This window comes from Pleurodeles waltl, chromosome 8, assembly GCF_031143425.1.
Source record: "Pleurodeles waltl isolate 20211129_DDA chromosome 8, aPleWal1.hap1.20221129, whole genome shotgun sequence".
NCBI lineage: Eukaryota > Metazoa > Chordata > Amphibia > Caudata > Salamandridae > Pleurodeles > Pleurodeles waltl.
Window position 1 is genome coordinate 1,281,306,121 of NC_090447.1, and position 20,683 is coordinate 1,281,326,803.

Consider the following 20,683-nt stretch of genomic DNA (forward strand, 5'->3'; position numbering starts at 1 on the left):
AAGCTGACTGCTGGTAATGCAAACTTTTTCAGGCTTTGGTTAACTCATTCTGTCAACCTCATCTTTTAATCTTCTCCATTGCCCCAATGCACCATGCCTCACAGCTGAACTGGCTCTATAGCCAGGACGACAGTGGTACAGAAGGGAAGGATAGAAGCTGAATCAAGTGCCAAGCTGTAGCACATGCACATGCAAGCAATTGCTTGCATAGTTTCCTTAAACGGACGCCTCTATCAGCACAAGCTGAAGGATTCAAAACCAACATTCATACCTGTTTTTTCAGAAAGGGCGGGAGGCTGAATTATGCTTTTGGTTGTTCTCATTTGAGCTATAACCCTTTCATTCCACAAGTTTCTAACTACATTTGTTAGGTAGCTGACATCTCCTTATATACAATATATTGTTTCTCAGAATAAAAGCCCTTTTCTCTTTTTCCCTCCATTGCAACCACCACTTTCAGAAAGATAGCCACATCAACCTAAGACACAGCTCTAATGTGCAAAGCGTTGCTTTAATGTAACAGGTTTGAACTTACAAGTATAATGACCTGAGGCATCACTCAAACTGGCATAGTACTATATAGAGCCATTACATTCACCACCACTGCTTAAACACTACTCACCTTCTTGAAATTACTGGATCCCATCCATGACTCTAGTATATTTTAATCCTACAGGTCAGATCTTCAAAATGTACCTCTTATCGCCATGGACTGATGCTTCACAATAATACTGGGCTCATGGGTCTATCACCATTCTGAACCGTACCTGTCACCCAGAATCTTCCGTATCAACTACCTCCAAGCCACTGGCTATTATGTTGGCACTGAAACAAGGCATAGTTCATTTTTGCTACTATCACAAAAAATGAGGACATATCAGCATAACATCCCAGCTGGTGGTTACACCAGAAACACATATGTTTCCACACAAAAGCATGTTTTATCAGAGCCATTAAACCAAATATGTACAATAAAACTTTTGGCAAGCAATAGGAATCAAAATCTACTCCCATCCAAGATGGGGCAAGGGGGCAACACAAACAGGAAAACAAACCTCTTCAAAATGGCTAACAAATACCACCCTCCAAGGTAACATTATTTGCAGGGAAAGTACCGTCTATGGTGGATTCCACTACTTCCCAAAATTACCTTGGGGAAACCTGTCTAGTTTTTTTCTCCCAAGGCAGATGTCTTCAGCTATTCCAATTAAGATTCCTTGATTGAAAGTTTTGGTGGTGATCTAATAAATCTTTTTGTGCAGTCCCTATATTGAAGCCATAGGGGCTTTCCACTCTAGTAACAATTGCAATGGAGTCCCGTCTGCCTCCTTTCAGGCATACCTCCATGTACTATAAGAGGATAGCGTGGATAAGAGTATGACAGTTGAGGAACTTGCATATTCTAGAATTTAAGATATTACAGTAGCAAACTGTACAATTTGAGTTATTTTTGTTGATCTTTTGGGAACCACACCATTTCATTTTGACTGCTTGTATACACACTTTTACACAATTGTAAAAGATAGCAACCTTGTAACTTGTAATAAATACAAGCAATAGGGGTTTGGTTCACATTTCTTATTTTGGTCTACCCACCCACTGATGTCTAGCTGGTTTTCCGAGGTTTGATGGATTACCAGTAAGCAACTAAATGATAGAAGTGTTGTGCTGGTGCCTAGGTCTATGAGAAGGCATCGACATGAACAGCTAGGGATTCCTCTGGCCTAGTTAGCAGAGTCTGGTGCCAATAGAAGAGTTGTAACAATTTCTCCATGGCAAAACCCCGTTGGCCTCAGTTCAAAATAGAAAAATATTAAACTGTTTAGTTGTGCATTTACTAAACAAATGTGGTGATGTAGCTGTCTTTGATTTGCAGCCCACAGCCATGCAAATACAAGAGTTCCTGACTTTGCTTGCTGTTTGTCATACTGTTGTTCCTGAAAGGGATGGAAGTACAATTATCTACCAAGCCTCTTCACCAGGTACGTCATAATTAGTTTATATGTAGTTTTTGTCTCTGGGGCTTGAATTGTAAAAACATAGAAGTTAAGGAAATGTGGAAATTCCACACATTGTCTTGAATGTGTTTTTACTTGCAATTATACACATTGAATTTACAAGTACAAGGTATTCCAAAAAGGAAGGTTTGCACTTTTAAATCAGTGTACTCTTACAGAATGACTGGTCACAGAAGGAAATTTAATATTAGTTTTGACTAACAACTTGCTTTTTAAGTAGCTGATAGACGGATCAGACCTCTGTATCCACATCAGATCTAATGGGGTTTCAAATAAGTTCTTGTCAATAAGTTGATTCCACTGGATGTGATCACTGAAACAAAAGAAAAAGAAATGTGAAAGAACCTACTGGCATGACTACAACTCAGAACCCAAAAATGACTAATTACCACTTCAAATACCCTAAAGAATTTCTAATGCATCCTCCAAAATGAAGGAATTCTATTGTGGATTAAATGAAATGCAAAATCGAGCAATAGCTTAGACTTCTATCACAACATCTGAGGAAACCTGCCCTTCCATCTTAGCGTTCTTTATAAACAAGTGTGGCAAAATTGAGAATAGCATCCCAGCCCAGAATGACACTGCATCTTTACAGATAATCTTTATTGCTGGATAATAAAAATTGCAGTATAGTGCATACCAAAATGCCAATATTGGACGAATAAAACCAACTACAAAAAAAAGAAAAGTTAAGACCTTAAAATACATAAAAACAGTGGGGGCAGAAATTATGTCAAAGACTAATTAGGGACCCAAGTCCAAGACAGCCAATGATCCACCTTCATATTCAAACTCAGTTAAAAAAAAAAAAACAATCATATGCAATATCATAAATAAGTTTTAGAAGTTTGATTTCGTGAGAAGGTGATGCTGCCTTAAACGTGGCCTGTCATTTCCAAATCTCCAACCGGGGCACTCTGCATTCTGGTTACGTCTACTCAAACAATTACCCAGAGTCAGCCATAACCAGATTCTTATGAAACAGCTATAAAAACTTCACCCCCCTGCAACAGTATGGAATCAACTCGCCATTGAGCCAACTTATTACAGGCAGTCTGCAGGAACGGACATTGGGCCATATGTACGGAAGCTTTTTCCCATAGACACAGAATGGGTAAAATCCTTTCGTACATCTGGCCCATTATGAAGTAAAAAATGCTGTTTTAACTGATTTTTTCTTTCCAGGCCCAGAGATGGGCAGATACAGAGGGCGTACAACAAAGTTGTTTGGTTATAGGCACATAAATGGCAACATTGGTTAAGATACTGTTTTTTCCAAGAGGGGTGAGCATCGTTGGTATCGAACAACTCCATTCGATATAGCAAGAACTGATGATTTACATAAATATAAAAATGTTCTGCAAGACATCCTTGTAGGGACAGAGTCGAATAAGACCTCAGAACTGCCTAGGCATGCCATCTTTTAGCCAAAGAGACTTTGTCTGTGATAAGTGATAGGGAGCGAGTGATAGGGAGCGGACAGAGATATAATCTGTTGAATGCAGTCTTCCCCGGGCTACACTTCCATGCTTCTTCCGTGCCCAAGCCTTGGATGGCTGGATTTAGGTAGCTCCCTCAAGTTCCTTTTCTGTTGCTGGTTTGTCGCGCCTACACTTCTTGCCAGCATGAATAATTTATGGAGGTATTCTCCTTGGCCCATAGCCTCCAGGATGCTTTAAGAAAGGCTCCCTTACACTGAAGGACCTGAGTTTTTTAGGCCAAACTCCAGCCTGACCTGGGCAGAGGGGCAGGTTTTGGAACGCTGAAAACAGCTTTATATACTTTAATTTGGCTGTTATTTAATAGAAGGATCTCCCGGCCCTGCAAAACTTTGGTCCCATGGGAAATAGCTGGGAGCAACTGAGCTGACATGAGCTTTATAAGGTGGGACAGATTAGGACAGTCCAACTTCTTCTTAAGCAGCTTAAAGCTATATGTTAATGAGTGGATCTTTGCCTGAATTGAGAGCAGGTGGCGCTTCCATTTCAATTGGGGTTCATGGTGAACGCCTAGATCTTTGTATGACTTCGCCACCTCCACTTTCTTCCCCCCAGAAACCATTTGAAAGATTTATAATTGCACCAAGGAGCCGCATCAATTTGGTTTTGGCCACGTTTATTTCTAGGCCTTGCTGATCCATAAAAGTTTTAAGAGCTGTTATGCTCTGTTGCAGACCCAATGAAGTATGACTCAATAATAAAATGTAGTTTGCGTATTGTAGGCACCTGACTTTCTCTGGACCTGAAAGCCAGGGGAAGGCTGTTTACTTGTGCTAGCGCACTGGCAAGATCTGCCAGGTATAAATTGAACAGGATTGTCACCAAGACACAGCCGTGCTTTAAGCCGAGTTTTTGTGGGTATTCTTTTTGTTAGCCTGATGCCATCTTCAATTTTAACCTGAACCCAGGTGTCAGTGTAAAGATCTGTAATAGCCCTCAGATTATTCGGGATTCCCCATTTGGCCAGCTTGGACCAAAGCCTTTCCCTGTGGACCCAGTCAATGGCAGACTTAAGATCGACAAAGCAGGCATAAAGGCTGAACTTTCTGTGCTGGCCTTTTCTACGATGAGGGAGAGAGCTATTAGGTTTGTTGATGTTCCCATGCCTGCCCTGAAGCGTGTTTGAAATCTCAGGTGTAGCTTATTTTCATCTGCCCAGGTTTGGAGGTGCTCTAACAGACAGAATGCATACAGCTTAGCTTCCGCCTCGATAATGGCGATTACCCTGTAGTTCGAAGGCAGAGCAGGATCTCCACTTTTATCAATTGTGTGCATGATGCTGCTTCTCCATGATTCTGGGATCCGTTAAGCGTGAGTTATGTTGTTTAAAAGTGGCAAAAAGTACTGCGCCCAATACACTGGATCTCCTTTAGAGTTTAGAGGGTGAGTTTATCTCCATCATCGCACCGGGACGGGCCGCTTTTACCAGTTTCCTGGACTGTTGCACGATTCGTGATTTCTGAGTGCGCAAGGCCTTATTAAACTAGGCCTGTTGGTCTCGACCCCTCTTTTTGTTGAAAGCCCTTTGCTGAATTGTTGAATTGGAAGAGGACGGATATTTTGCAAGCAGAAAGTAAATTAACTCAGCCCAATCCTCATTCCAATCGCCTTTAAAAGCCAGCTCCTTCTCTTGCATGGCCGCTAGGTTTGTTCTCACCTGTAGGGCCCTGCCCTACGATACACCTCATCCATCACAGCCGCAATCCCTTTCTGACGCCATTTTATTCTTTTATGTTTAAACATAGAGGGGGTGCAATTAAGCCACACGAGATTTGCAGCTGCTCAAATTTAGATACTAATTCCAATGTTTGTGGGAAGTGATCGCTCTCAGATCTGCATTTGATTTGGAATTTCTGCACCCAGGGCATCGCAGAGTTGTGTATCAGAGTGTAATGGATGAGTGAACAAGTTTTGCTGCTTGCAAAAGTTATTGATGCTGGAGTGTCCTTCTTGCTCTTCCTGTTTAACATTATCAGGCCTACATTTTTCAGTGTTTCCTGAGTGTGCTTGCAGCACGGTTCTTTCTATTTCCCCCTCTTGTGGCTAAGAAGTTGAGATAGAAATCGCCAGTGATGATGAATATGGTCTAATTATGCTGTAAGACCTTAATTAATTCTCCCAATGCTTTCACTTTGTCCCTTTTACCTGCTTTTTTTGGAGGTGAATGTAAACATTTATAAGGATTAATTCTGTTTGACTGCTGTGGGGCCTGCCAGGTGTAACCTTGGTTGCCTGGATCCAACTTGACCCTGTGTCAGCTGTGACTTTATGCCCTCTCAGTGCCGTAGAAACCAAGGTTGCCAGACCCCCTTCTGCATGGCCATATTTGCAGGAACTCTTTGCTGGAATATGCGTGACTGTGTACCCAGACACCAAAATCGGCCCTGGGCTGCAGGTTTCCTGAAGTAAGATAATGTTGTAGTCCTGGGTGAAGGATGGCGCTTCTGGGTCTTGCATTATTGACTCAATTCCATGGACATTCCATGAACAGATGTTAACATACGGCCTCAGTGAGCCCTGGTCCCCAGGCTTTTCAATGTTGTCAGGAACATTTTTGTGATTTGGGGGTGCTGGTGCTCTTTGAGTGCTTCACAACCATGAGTTTTTCCATGTCCTCTAGATTTGGTTCAGCTCCTGTCACAGCTTTTAGCACAGATTTATTGCGGGTCATGGGAGCCCACAGCAGACCTGTGTAACGAGGATGTTCTACCTGTCACAGCTCAATGCTGTATGAATTGAAGATCTCAGAATGGGAGACTAGTTGATGCACTAGCTAATAATGGAGGGTGATGCTAAGGAGTAATGGCGCCCCAATACTCTCTATCCAAACCTCAAAATTGTTATGTCACGGTGCACTGCACTAGGGTCACACCCTCTAAATACCCCCAAAGGTTAAACTAATTAACCAACACTATACATACCAAGAGTGAAGGCACACGTGAAAAAGACTAAATTAACAATCTCAATATGAAGTATCCCATTAGTATATTTCAAAACCAAATAATACTTTATAAATATGATACTTATTTGTTTTACAGTCAAGTTCGAATCAAATCAAAATCTATTGTCCATATTCTATACAGTTCATTCCTTTACATTTAAGTCCAGATCCAAATCCAAATTGAAATCAGCTGTCCAAATTCAAATTCTATTTTAATTGTTATAGTTCACGGTTCCATATGGTTTTTGCTCCTTCATAGTTCCAAAAAGGTTTTAATATGTTTATAAAGAAAATCCATAAATTCAAATATTCATTTGTTGAAGTTCCCAAAAAAATTCTTCGTTTTACCCTTTCCTAATAGTCTCTCCTTTCTTACTTGTACAGATGTCCGTCAACACGTGTTTCATCCGGGGAGTACCCCTGGACTTCTTCAGGACCTCCCAACGTGATACAGTTTAGAGTAATGTAACCTAAATCAAACTAGACAATGCATTCCAAGTTAGAATACCGATACTACAACATTAAATCAACAATCAATAGTGGGAAGTGTACATCTCTCCTAGTAAAGAATGGTATATATTACATTGGAATATTCATCTTTATATATCATTATATTCAAAATAATCTAGTTCCAAAATACCAAACACAACAAGTTCTATTAAATGTATTTAGAACAGCCTTCCTCTGTCCCTAACTGTAAACACTTCAATCATAGTTGTATACAGCCCTTCTGGCTAAAAGGTTTTTACATAACACAAAAGAATTCACATGGTACCATGGGGACTTTATCTCGCCTTAATTATATCATCTGCAACACATTACATCCTTGTATTATTCTACAGCGCGACACGGTTATGACTAAAGCTAAATAAAAATAAAATAAAAATAAAAATAAGTACCTTCGTGTGTCTATATATACAATCCTGCTCTCTTTATCCCACAACCCATTCGTCTTGTTTACTTATCAGTATTCCACTCACCTCCTCTCCTGTAATGATTCCATGCGTGTATATATGTCTGCAAATCACCGCATGTGAAATGGTATCTGTCACAATATAATATATCAGTCAGATTATAGCCCCATATTATCATTAAATCTCAGTTTCCTTTTCAGTCCCAAACCTTTTCCCCACCTCTATACACGCCGTGTGTCATTCCATTTTAGCGAGTGCGCCTTCACCGCGGGTTCGCCGTATCCTTCCTGATCAAACCGAGTGCACCCGACTCGGTTTCCTTTAAAGTACACGTGGTTAGTCGACACAAAAAACGGACTACATTTTCTTCTGCATCCGTGTGCTTGTCAAAATAGAAGGCGGACTGCTGCTATATTCTATCATTTCTCTTAATATTTTCTAGCGTATTAGCATCCGTATTTCAATCTATATTTTGCCAAGCATTCTAAGGTATTCTAACTATTCAGCTACTTCCTATCTATCGAATAACCAAAATACAAACTGATAGCTTTAAAAAGGCTGTCACTATCCTAAAAGGCACCACGTGTTCCTTGTTCATTTTAATAGTATATACTTTATAAAATTATCGGTCTATCTCACATTATACATCTGCCAATCCTAATATTTACATATATTGTGCTTTACTATCTCCTCCACATAATGATGCATATTCTCCATACATCCCATAAATTTCACCATATGATTTATACGACCTGCATATGTTCTCAACACCATTTCCCACTATTGATATAATATCTATAACATATCTAATAATAATCAAAGAGAAATGAGATGAAATAAACTTGGTAAGTCAATATCTGTTGTTCATTCTAAACCAATACTAACATAATATGTTAGAGTTGAAAATGACATATCACTAGAGACTCAAACCTAATATCAGATTATATGTCTCATCTTAGCTATCTCCAAGGAAGTACTCCAACTCATAATCTGTATTCAGCCCTTGCTCAACCGCCCCTAATCGCATAATCCATGTTGATTCCCTCCTACGTAGGGCCAATTCTCTATTACCCCCTCTCGGATTTAATTCACAATGATCAAAACCAAAAAATTTAAATGTTTTTTGGTTCCCTTGTGCATCACATGTCTTCATATGGGAAGCAATTGGGTATCTTTCATCTTCTTGTCTAATCGCTCTCCAGTGTTCAGATATTCTTACTTTTAAAGGACGTATCGTGCTCCCCACATAAATTCTATCACATCTACAGATAATCATATAAATAACATATCTCGTATTACAATCTATGTGTGTCTTTATATTCACTCTCTGCCCATACATATCTACAAATTCTTTTTTGGCTTGCCAGGCCCATTTACACATTGCACAGGCTCCGCATCTATAGAAACCTGTGTTCCGTATTGTAAGCCAATCTGATTTCTTCTTATCCACTAAATAGCTGGGGCTCAAAATATTATTAAGAGTACTTCCCCTCCTAAATGAGACATCTGGTTTAGTGCTAATAAATTTCCTAAGTGTATCATCATAAGTAAGTAATGACCAATGCTTCTTCATTATCTTCAATAGACTCTGCGAGCTTTCTGTATAGTCTAATACAATCCTTACTTTCTGAGTACAGTCCTTCTTTATTCCCTTGTCTTTCTTAGTATATGGCTTAAGTGTCTGTGAGCGAGGAATTTTCAAAACCTTCTCTAAAGATTTCTTTATCGTCGTCTTGGAGTATCCCCTTGTAACAAACCTTTGACCCATATTTTCAATAACATCACGAAAATCTGAGTCTCTACTGCAGTTTCTACGAGCTCTAACCATCTCTCCTAATGGTATAGCTTCTATTTGGTGCTTAGGGTGTGCACTAGATGCATGTAACAAAGTATTGCAGGATGTCAGCTTTCTATATAATCTACTCTCAATCTTATCATTATTCACAAATAAATCCACATATAGAAATTCTATACTAGACTCACTGTACTTGTATGTAAATCTAATGTTCTCATCATTTTCATTGAGATATTCACAGAAACTATTTAGAGCTGTTATATCTCCTGTCCATAACATAAAACAGTCATCGATATATCGACCCCAGTACAAAATATATGAATGCCATTTCGCTGTTCCAGGGCCCCAGATCCAATGTTCCTCAAACCACCCCATATACAAATTGGCGTATGAGGGGGAAAATCTGGAGCCCATTGCTACTCCCTGTTTCTGTTTAAACCAATTCTTTCCTACTAGAAAGTAATTGTTGTTCAATATGAAATTTATCATACTCAATATCATTTGCGTATGTTCAAGTAAGCTTGCAGATCTTCTATTCAGAATGTATTCTATAGCTTTCAATCCACATATATGTTGTATGCTGGTATATAACGCTACTATATCTAAAGTTACCATAATCATTCCGGGTTCCCACTGGATGTCTGATAATAAGCTCAATATATGTTTCGTATCTTTAATGTGAGAGGGCAAATTAGACACCCACGGTTGCAGAAATATGTCTACAAATTCGGAGAGCCTTTCAGTGGGTCCCCCCATACCGGAGACAATCGGTCTCCCAGGCGGAAACTCTGACTCTTTATGTATCTTTGGGAGAGTATACAGACATGGGAATCTAGGACGATGTACCAGTAGATATTGATATTCCTCCTCATCTAATAAGTTTCTCTCCCTCCAGTCTTTTAACATCCTATTCAATTTCCCTGTCAGTATTGGTATCGGATTATATGAAATTTTTTCATAACAGTTACTGTCTCTCAGTTGGTTATGTATCTCTTGCTCATAATCTGTACGGTTCATAACCACAATATTGATACCGTACAGATTATGAGCAAGAGATACATATTCGAACTTGACTGTAAAACAAATAAGTATCATATTTATAAAGTATTATTTGGTTTTGAAATATACTAATGGGATACTTCATATTGAGATTGTTAATTTAGTCTTTTTCACGTGTGCCTTCACTCTTGGTATGTATAGTTGATGCACTAGGCCTGCCATGGCCCATGTAGTTACTGTGACATCTTGATCGCTCCTTACTTTAGTTTAGTTTCAGAGATTTATAAAGCGCATAGCTACCCAAAGGCTTCCCAGCGCTAAGAAGGAAAGTAACTACTTCAAAAGCAAGAAAATAGATGACATGGGGAAGAAAGGCCAAATAAAGGATTTATTTTTTATTTTTTCCGGAACAAGAGTTCTTGAGGTTCTTGCCGGAGTTCTAGGGGTAAGGTGTTCCAAAGGCAAGCTGCCTTGATTGAGAAAGAGTTGCCTCCCCATGAGGACCTCTTGAAGCGTGCTATGTGCACTTGCTGGGGGGGTGGAGGATCTCAGATATCTAGTGGGGACATTAGGAAGAATGATTTTTATAAGGTAGTGGGGTCCCTTGCCTGGCAGGGCCTTGTGTATCATGCATAAGGCTTTGAAATGAATGCGCTGTTTAATAGGCAGCCAATGAAGCGCGGCCAAGGCTGGCTTAGCTGAATGATGTCTCGGCAGATTCATAAGCAATCTTGCAGCCGCATTCTGTACGACCTGGAGTTTCTTCACTATGTAGTCAGGAGAGCTAAGAAAAAGAGAGTTGCCGTAATCAAGTCGCGAGAGCATCATGGCCTGAATAAGAATTCTTTTGGCCAGGGGAGGTAACAGCTTGACAATTTACCTTAGGGTTCTAAGGAGGCCAAAACAGGAGGAAGAAATCTTTTTGGCTTGTTGTTCCATCGTTAAGCGACAGTCCAGCCAAAAACCAAGGCTCTTTATGTGATCCTTGGTGGGGGGTAATCGCTAAAGGCATCTGAATATAGTGCCAAAAGGTTGGGGTGGGGGGCGCCGATGCCTACGATCATCACCTCTGATTTCCCATTGTTGAGTTTCAATTTGGACAGATTCATCCATTTACCGATGTCAACTAAACAGAGGGAAAATCTTGGTTAGAGAAGGATCTTTAGTTTTGGAAAGAGATACTATTAATTGAGTATCATCAGCGTAGGTGACCACTGACAGGTCATATGGTTTAACTATTTTGGCTAAAGAGGAAAGATAAATATTAAAAAAGAGTAGAGCTTAGAGAGGAGCCCTGAGGGACTCCACAGGTCGAGGGAAAGATATTGGACAAGAAGGAACAATCTAAGACCTGAGAGGTTCTTCCTGTGAGGAAGGAGGAGAGCCAGGGTAATGCTGTGCCTTCTATCCCTATACTGGGAAGCCTATGGCAGAGGGTATCATGATCTACGGTGTCCAAAGCGGCACTGAGATCCAATAGAATGATAGCTGCGTGACCTCCCTGATCTAAGAGCTGCTGAGTGGATTCAGTGATAGACAGGAGGGCCGACTCAGTACTGTATTGGGGTCTAAATCCCATTTGAGTAGGGTCTAGGAGTTCATGGTCCTCAAGAAAGAATGTCAGTTGCTTATTGACATGTTGTTCCATGATTTTTGCTAAAACTGGGAGAAGGGGGATGGGCCTGTAGTTACTAAGCAGAGTGGGGTCGAGTTTGGGCTTTTTCAGAAGAGGTTTGATGATTGCATGTTTAAGGGACTGAGGCAGAATTCCTGAGGTTAAGGAGTGACTGAGAGTCTTAGTCAATAGTGGAACAATAATGTCAGAAGCCAATGCCATAATGGTGGGAGGGGCGGGATCAAGAGGGGATCGGGACTCAATATTGTGGAGGAGGTCCGTAACCACAGATTCTGTTAGGGGCCGGAACTCTGAAAGTAAAATCCCTGAAGACTGGAGATTGGCACACTGCTCCTTTATGAGCTCCTGGTTGGTAGTGGTAGGAAAGGAGGAGTATATGTCACTGATTTTCTTCTGAAAGTAGATTGCCAAATTGTTGCTATGTTTGGTAGAGGCCTCTATTGGTGATTCATCAGGGGGAAGGTGGGTAAGTTCTTTAAAAATATGAAAAATCTCTTTCTGGGAGTTTGCCAACTGCTCGATCTTAGTGCTGTAGAATAGGGATTGGGCTAATTTAATGTTTTCATGGTAATTTCTAATAGCTTCTCTGTAGATTTCCTTGGAAGAGATACTATAATCTTTCCTCCACATTCTTTCCAACTTCTTACACTTCTTTTTTTGTTCTAACAATTGCGGAGAGAACCAGGAGTTGAGCTTATGTGTGGAATTTATTAGTCTTGTCTTAATCAGCAAAATAGAGTCTAGGGAGGTGGACATCCAGTTGTTGAAAGACTCTACAGTCGTAAGATTGGGATCATTGTAATTCGAGAATGAAGAGCGGAGAGTGTTATGCCATACTTTAGGGTCAAGCTTTGACCATTGACGACCGGTAGATTTTGTGCCACTTTGATGCCTGGAGGAAATATCATAGCGAGGGGTGAATGACAGAAAAAAATGGTCTGTTCAATTAGGAGGCAGAGGAGTATGGAAGGAAAGATCAGAGATATTACTAAATATAAGGTCGATGGTATGGCCTTTATGGTGGGTAGGCCCAATAGTGTGATGGGTAAGGTCTAGTAATGCCATCGAAGATAAAAGTAATTTTGCTGAGGGGCAGTCCACATTATCAATCTGAATATTGAAATCTACAAATATGGTTAAGTTAGGAGTTTTACAGAGAAGACTTGATATAGAGTCAGGTAGAGCTTGTAAGAAGCTCGCATAAGGACCCGGAGGGCAGTAAATTAGAATTCCAGAGAAGGTAAATGTAGCAGAAAGATATAGTGAAAAAGCCATACTTTCGCATCCTGGAATGTCAGGAGTGGTAGTAACACATTTAAATATTTTCTTATGGATAATGGCGATGCCACCCCCCTCTAGCCTGAGACCTGTCTAGGTGGGCAATCAAATAGTTAGTGGGAAGTTCCTTGAGAATTTCAGAAGAGGAATCTTCTTTAAGCCATGTTTCTGTCAGAAATAGGATGTCAGGATGGTGGTCATCTAGAAGAGTGAAGATGTGCAGACAGTGTGCAGGCAACGAGCGACAATTAAGCAAGAACAGTCTGCCAAGCTGACTAAAACTGCTCTCCGAAACGGATGGCAAGACAGGCGATGGAGACCAGGAGCAGCTATGGCAAGACCAAGTTATAGGGTCTGGGAGAGCGGTTGAGGGTGTTAGGCAAAGAGGGGTGTTATTGTAGGCTAACAGTTGCTGAGAGGAGTAGACCAACCTTTCGGTAGAAGGGGCGACAGCATTCCTAGGCTCTAGGCTCTCCCAGGTGCGGACGGGCGCAGACGTGCTTGCCTTTGGCGGCACACCCGCTGCGTGGCCGAAGGGTGGGGGAGTTTAAATAGAGCATCTAATTTCGATGCTTGCAGTGCCAACAGGTGCAGCAACTAGAGTGCTGACCCAAAATGGTGGCCGAAATCGTGCAACGGGTAGAAATGACAGTAAAGAGAAAGCGAGACTGCCGGAAGCCTCTAAACACGGGCACCGGCAGGAAAAATAAAGAAATAAGGAGTGCAGCACATATAGCTCATGTAACTACGATCAGGCCTCAGTAATTCAAGATTCCACATTCAAATATAATGTTCAAATAGCTAGTAAAAAACAGAGAGTTAAAGGATGGGGTTTAAATTCAACAGAGAGTAGATCTGCCTATGACACATGGGAAAGTTCTCTTATTTCCCCAATCAATTTTAAAATGTTTCCTCTATTAAGAGTGTCAAAACTCCCTTCTGACTTGTAATGTGGCATAAGGAGCAGTTTGTGCCTCTCTGAAGGCATAGCAGGCGGCAAAACTACAGATTTCCTTTCTCTTTGTTGGATCAGTGTGGACCCCTTAAGGCCTACTTCTTGGCAGTGTTGAAGCAAATAATTTAAGTGCAAACTGGTGCTGGATGTGCTCCTCTCCTTCCCTCTTTGGTTTGTGGCCACCTCCTCAGGCTCCTTGTTATTGTAAATTGAGTAACCTGTTGGATTAACAAACTCTGTACTTGTGGAGGTACGCACTAGTGTATTTTTATAGTACCCATCTTACTAGTCGGATTTACCTCTTTCGTCTCTTTGCTATTTACCTTTGCAGGTTGTCCATAGATGATTCTTTGCTCCTCACTACTCTTACCCCCATCTTCAGAGGATGGATTAGTCTTTGAGAGCTTAAACTTGGATTGGACCATTTGTCTGCTGTTGAAGCCTGCTTAAAATCTGATGGTAGAGGTGGGACTACAATATTTTTACTGGTATTTAACGAGGACGGCTGTTTTCATTGTGCAAAGGATTGTCATATTTTTTTCTGCTCAGCAGTTCTTTCTGTTATCTGTGCTTTTCTTTGCTTCTTCTTTTCCTTTACAGTTTTTGGAGGTACATGGCTTTGTGAAGCGCAATGAAGATCGTTTGTCTTTGTTGTAATGGTTGTACCTGTGCTCTTTAGGTTTTCCCCAATGTTATGAACTCCTTGATGTGAAAGGATTGACGTCCTTCTGGGCTCTGAGTGCCTTCTTTTTTGTGGGGAAATTGACATAGTTGACTCCCTTGTTGAGGTTTCCATAATCACAATATTTTCTTCCTGTTGTTCAGATTCCAAGAACCAAAACCTTTCCCTTGTGTTTAGGGCCTGGGCCCTGACTTCCAAGAGTATTTAATAGAGGATAGAAGAGATGACCTGGGGCTTATCCCCTAAGGTGGCTCAGTCACATGCAGCTTGCTGCACATAATTGTGCTTTTGGGCTCGGTGAACCAGGTCGTTGAGGGCTTGTAACTTTGAGTTGATGCCCACAGTATAAGTGGCCATGATGTTAAGTGAATCTACTTGGATGTCTTGTTTATTGGCCTGATGGTTTATTGTCGCTGACATGAGGTCTAATGTCGATAGAAGTGAGCCCCATGTGCTGGCTAGTACCTTAATTTGTGACCAAAACGTTTGTGTGCAATCCTGGAAGGATCTTAAGGTAATTGCAGTGTTCGTTGTTTCCTCTTCATCCCTTTGGTCAGACCTGAGAGGAGAAGCCAAGACATTCTTATCCTGCGTGGTACTGGCATCATCTGCAAAGGAGGTCGTGTTGAGGAGCTCTATTAGAGGGTGGTTGTGGTTGGCAGCGGGATCCAGCTGCCCTGGATTGTTCCTTACTTGTAAACTTGGGAATTGGCCCTCCCAACTGCTGAAGTTCAAAGAAAAAATAGACTCCAAAAGATCAGCACTATCAGTTTCAGCCATCCTGCTCCAAGATGTAAGGGGAGATGGCACTTTTTGATTATGACTGGGGTCTGATCACTCGGGCTCTTGCAGTTTGCCATTTTGGACCTGGGGGGAAGCAGCCAAAAAGGAGGACTTGCTTGAAATGTTCCCCTCTAGAAATATCTATTGGTGCCTGCAACCTTTGTTGCTGGATCGTTAGAAAGTCTGTTATTTTGTACCGATCTTTTTTTGCTGGTAGTGCTTTGATGTCATTTTCCAGCTGTTCCATGAGCTGTTTTCCTTTGTTTATCAAGACTCCTGGGCGTATCATGGATGAGTTCGCCGGGGAGCTTTGCCTCGTTCTTTTTGTTGGCCTTTTCCTTCCCCCATGCGGGCCCCCGGGACTTGCCGGATTGCATTGCTGTTGCCTATTAAACGATTGTTAGGGGGATTCACAAGGAGGAATGACATTTGAAATATTGTTGGTGATGTATGGTGCTGCTCCCTGAGATGTCAAAAAAGGTTGCTTATACACATAAAGGGTGAGAACAGGTCCAAACTGCTCAGAGATTCTGCCGATGGCGATGAAGTTGGTAAATTCTATCTGATAATGATGATAATAATGTGGAAGGGGGGAAAGTTCTTAGGGGTCCCCAGGTTGGATGCGAGCGGGTCTCACTGGGGCTTCCACAAGCTGCACCCAGGACTGGCTGGGCTGCTTCTGTGAATCCCCCAGGGCTCTCACTCTGCAGCGGCTGACTACAGCAGCTGCACTCGACCAGCCCACCTGGCTAGCCCAAGGACCACTCTATAAAAAACTCAAACAAGGTAGCCCAAGTCCACCATAACAGAAACCCACTTTCTGTCCATGGAAACCAGATCTACAAAAAAGTCCTTCCATTTGCCTTCTCGACTAGATGGATGAGCCTCCATATGTTGTTGGTCTGATGAAGCTTGACGAGCTAAGGTGCACCATGTCAGGTAGAAGATTCTCTATCTTGTTGACACATTTTACATCTATATTTCTTAGTGCTATGGGTCAGTAGAAGGTAGACAGCCTATGTTCTTTCCCCAGCTTGGTATCACAGGATGGGTATATTAGTTGACCTGTACTGATGAGGTAATCGTACTCTCTTCTGGAAATGTGTTGAATCATGAGGTGAGTTTGTAGGCTAAAATCCTGGAGAAAGTTTTTTTTTAAAGTACTAGAAAGCTGTCAGGTCCTAGGGCCGTGCATAATTTATGCTCTTGGATTGCATTTACCTATTTTTCAACCAATATCAGGGCCTCAAGGATCTTGCATTGCTAAAGTGTCAGTTGGGGTAAGGATGTGCCCCACAATGGTCATCTGCATGGTCTCTCTGCAAATGGGTGCTGGGAAAAGGAAGACATAATATCATCAAAAAGTGCCTCTAGTTTATCTGCCTCAGTAGTCGTGAATGCCCTGATTGAAAAAAGCACCTTTACTGGCATAATTACTATCTGTCCTCTGTCCCAGTTGGTGCACCCAAAGAAACCCCATCTTGTTCTTTTGATTGTATGACATTTGCTTGAGGCACAGCAGCCAACTCCATCTTGTTGGTAGCTTTATCATTAGGTTTACCCTTCAGAGCCATGATCTGCCTCAAATGTTTGATAGTGGATTTGGATCTGTGCTTTTACCCTACCCTTTGCCATTCCTTTTTCAAGAGGTTCCAATCTTAATGCTGACATTTCTTCAGATTCACCATAATCTCAATCACCTTCCATTATAACTGCCTTCAGGTTCTCCCAGACATTTGTCTGGACAACCTCTTCCCTTGCATTCAAATTTAAATACTTTTCAATGAAGGGCTGTATCTGCTACAAGGTCTGGGACCCTCGACAATTCCAGTTGCAATCACCGTTTACCACTCCCAGAGGACTCAGAGCCACTTGCGAGTGCGACTGACACATGTGCATGGTCTCAAAGCACAATAGGGTGTATATTGCCCTCATCCACCAGTGGCATAAAATCATTACGAAATAAGACATAATCAACTCTAGAATAAGTGCTATGGACATGGAAAATGAAGGTGCTGTGTCCGATATCCTGATATGCCTCCCTCCACACATCTCAAATACCCATCTCTATAAGGTTGTGTTTGAAGCTCGCGGTGGAAGCTTCAGAGGAAATGGGAAATACAACAGAATCTGACTAAGGATGGGTCCTAAACCTGGCTGAAATGTCCCCTAACATTCAAGTCTCCCATGGAAACATTTCTAGGATGTCTAATAGGTATTGCGGAAAGATGCAAATAATCAAGATAGATCGTTTTAAAATAGTAAAGACAAGCTGTATGGGAGATTGAGTGGATTTGTGCTTGCTGCATGCAATGTTTGTGGTAATATCAGAGGATAATAAGACCTATAAACAGCCTAAAAAACAGCTCATACACTAATCTGTTAGACTAGCCCTTTGGGTGCTACCAGATTTCCCTAGAGGCCAGTTGTGTTCCTGCTTGAGCCTAAAACATCTCCACTACAAATTGGATGTCAAGAAGCTTCACTGTCTCCTCCCTTTTTGTGAGGTGCATCATGTTATATGGAAATTTACCGCAATACCCTTTTATATTTTATCCTGGCAGCATTCAATTTGACAGAGATTAGGTGAGTGAGATGTCGAATCTGGAGGGTTCCTGGTGCTATATCCTTCAAGATTGAGGAACATAGTTTTGGAAAGAGACTGCCTGCAGAAATATAAATCCCATAGGAAATAATGGGATTTATATTTTAGTGGATGGGCTATCCTTCAACATTGTGATGGAGTAGCCAGTCCGCCTAAATCTAAATTAGGCCCTTTGTGTATACATCTCTTAGACCTCTCATTGGAATCTCTCTTGCCTGGTCCATATGATGGACTCTTCTCCAATTTCACCACTGATGGCTGTTCCCCAGCAGGGAAATGAACAGGCCGACCATGATAGCCTCATGGTCCTACCCCTCATCCTCCTACCTCACTCATCATTTTGACCCCCTCTCATACGAATAGTTTTGTGTTTTACATATAGGTTGAAAACTTTGGATTCAAAAGGAACAAAGAAACTCATATCACATGTCCCAACAAATATTATTCTCCACTTGTGCAACACATATCGGGAGGCATCTAAGGGTTTGCCAGTTTGGTGAAGTTACTTCAAATGGTTTAAAACATAACTGGGGATTGTGATTCATTAGGACAATATTCTGATGTGAATAACCCCACCATTCTTGGTGGACCATTTTACCACAGTTCAATGTAAAAAAGGCTTACTACCAACCACAAAACATCCGCCGACATACATAGGTTGCCAGATATGCACATCTCGTAGTTATCATACTGTTTTTTGGCCTAATGTAACTCAAAATATATTCTAGTTTAGTCAACTAGATCCCTCTTAACAGAAGCAGAGAACATATTTGCCACTGCTGTGCTGGTGATTTAGACAAAAAAATCATTTAGATGGACTCTCGTTTCCAAACCTTGCTGTAGAAGTGATGGCGTCTTTTGTTGGATTGCTTGGATCTCTTGCATATTAGCTTTCTGCTTCTCCTGATTATGTGCAAAACTTACGAAAGGTTCCATACATACATTCAGTTTTTGCACAAAAAGAACTTATAATAGTAAATAAATAGTAAAATAAAAAGCCATTGGGTCCAAGTAATTGATGACTCTGTTCCAAATTTAGCAAAAGGTAACTTGGGCACTTTTAAGAATTCAGTGACTTGTAAAAGATTGTCTTTTTTCACATTCTTCCAAATCCCAAACAACATTTACCATTCTATCATATAATTTGACCTCTCTTTCCACTCAGTTCCTGTTATATTTTGCTTTATATATTTTTCTGCTACCCATTCTCAGGCTTTTATGTGACTCTCACATCTGGCTATACTATTTTGACTCCTATACATCGAATTTATCACTTGTAGTGATTTCTTGCTCAGCCATAAGACACTTCGTCATTTTAGTCAAATGCCGAAATCTTTGCCAGATTGTACGAAATCCATCATGGTTTTCCACACTTTAGGTCTATATTTTAAAACATTTCATTCTCATTGGCCTTTTTTCTCATAGGAATCACATCTCTAGATACATCATTTCACAAACCCTGGATATACAAGTGATATTCATCCTCCTTCAAACTCATGTGGCCCGGCAAGCATCAGGCTCCCATCTTTCTCCAAAGCTACACCGTTATTTGCCTTGTTTTTAATATCAGGAGTTGACAATTAGATACTTTATAAATATTTTGTTGCGAATCTCTCAACCCAAGTAAGTTTCTGAGATCCTCTTTCAGATTTTAAAAGTGACTGTCTAAAGTTCCAGTACAGGTGCTGAAGCCATTTCAGCACCTGTGCCACAACATGTTTTGTTGTTTCGGCTATTCTCTGCTCTCCGTTCTCTGTGTTTTTGGGGGCAAGGGTCACAGTGCAGAGACAACGTTCACTTTGGGACTGCTCTGTCAGTCTTCCATTACTCCCACCCTTGGCACTCAGCCACCAGCCTCCACAAGCAGACATACCAGGTTCTGAGATCACTTGAGGTAGACAGTAGCAGTCAGGCTGCAAGCCTCTTAACCATCCGATCTCTCTTGTGACATCTGGCAGCTTCCTTAGTATGTCTTGGAATACTAAGGCCACCTGACGATGTAGCAGTTTCAGACTGCTAGCTGCACAACCCATTGTTGCACCCACCATAGGACTTTAAACTTTGTGCACTTGAGGACTCAAGCCTTCTCTCTGAAGAGCATGCTTGTGAAGTTTTGTTTTCTGAAAAGAAAACCAACCCTGGACCTCCTCTTGCATTGAGCAGTCCATTGTTTGAGAAGTTACACTGCAAGCAGACAGGGAGCTGACTGCAGTACACAATCTTCCTTATTGTGCCTTTAAATAAGTGTGGCTGTTTTTTATTTGCAGATGAGGGCGCATTGGTGAAAGGAGCAAAGAAACTAGGCTATGAATTCACTGGAAGAACTCCACGGTCAGTCATCATTGAAGCGGTAAGTAAAGTATTAAAAAACTACTGAATGTGTATGTTTTGACATCCTTGGATCTATGAAGCATATCTTTCACTTTAAAAAAATTGATTTTAGACAGGATCAGCTAAGGCATTAATATAACACTATCATGCTTGCCTTGTTTAAAGTTGACAAAATCTAAGGAAGCATCTTCAGCTTCAATTTGTACATTCAACCATATTCCTTCTCTTATGTGAAATCACAGGA

The 20,683-nt window shown here is 41.2% G+C and overlaps 1 protein-coding gene across 1 annotated transcript in view; it reads left to right on the forward strand.

Annotated features, from left to right (window-relative positions):
* ATP8A2 (ATPase phospholipid transporting 8A2) overlaps positions 1-20,683 on the forward strand; it is a 1,954,943-nt gene that overhangs the window by 646,437 nt on the left and 1,287,823 nt on the right. The window contains exons 17-18 of the mRNA XM_069202231.1: positions 1,877-1,982; positions 20,376-20,458. Coding sequence (XP_069058332.1) covers positions 1,877-1,982; positions 20,376-20,458 — 189 coding nt within the window. The remainder of the gene's footprint in view (positions 1-1,876; positions 1,983-20,375; positions 20,459-20,683) is intronic.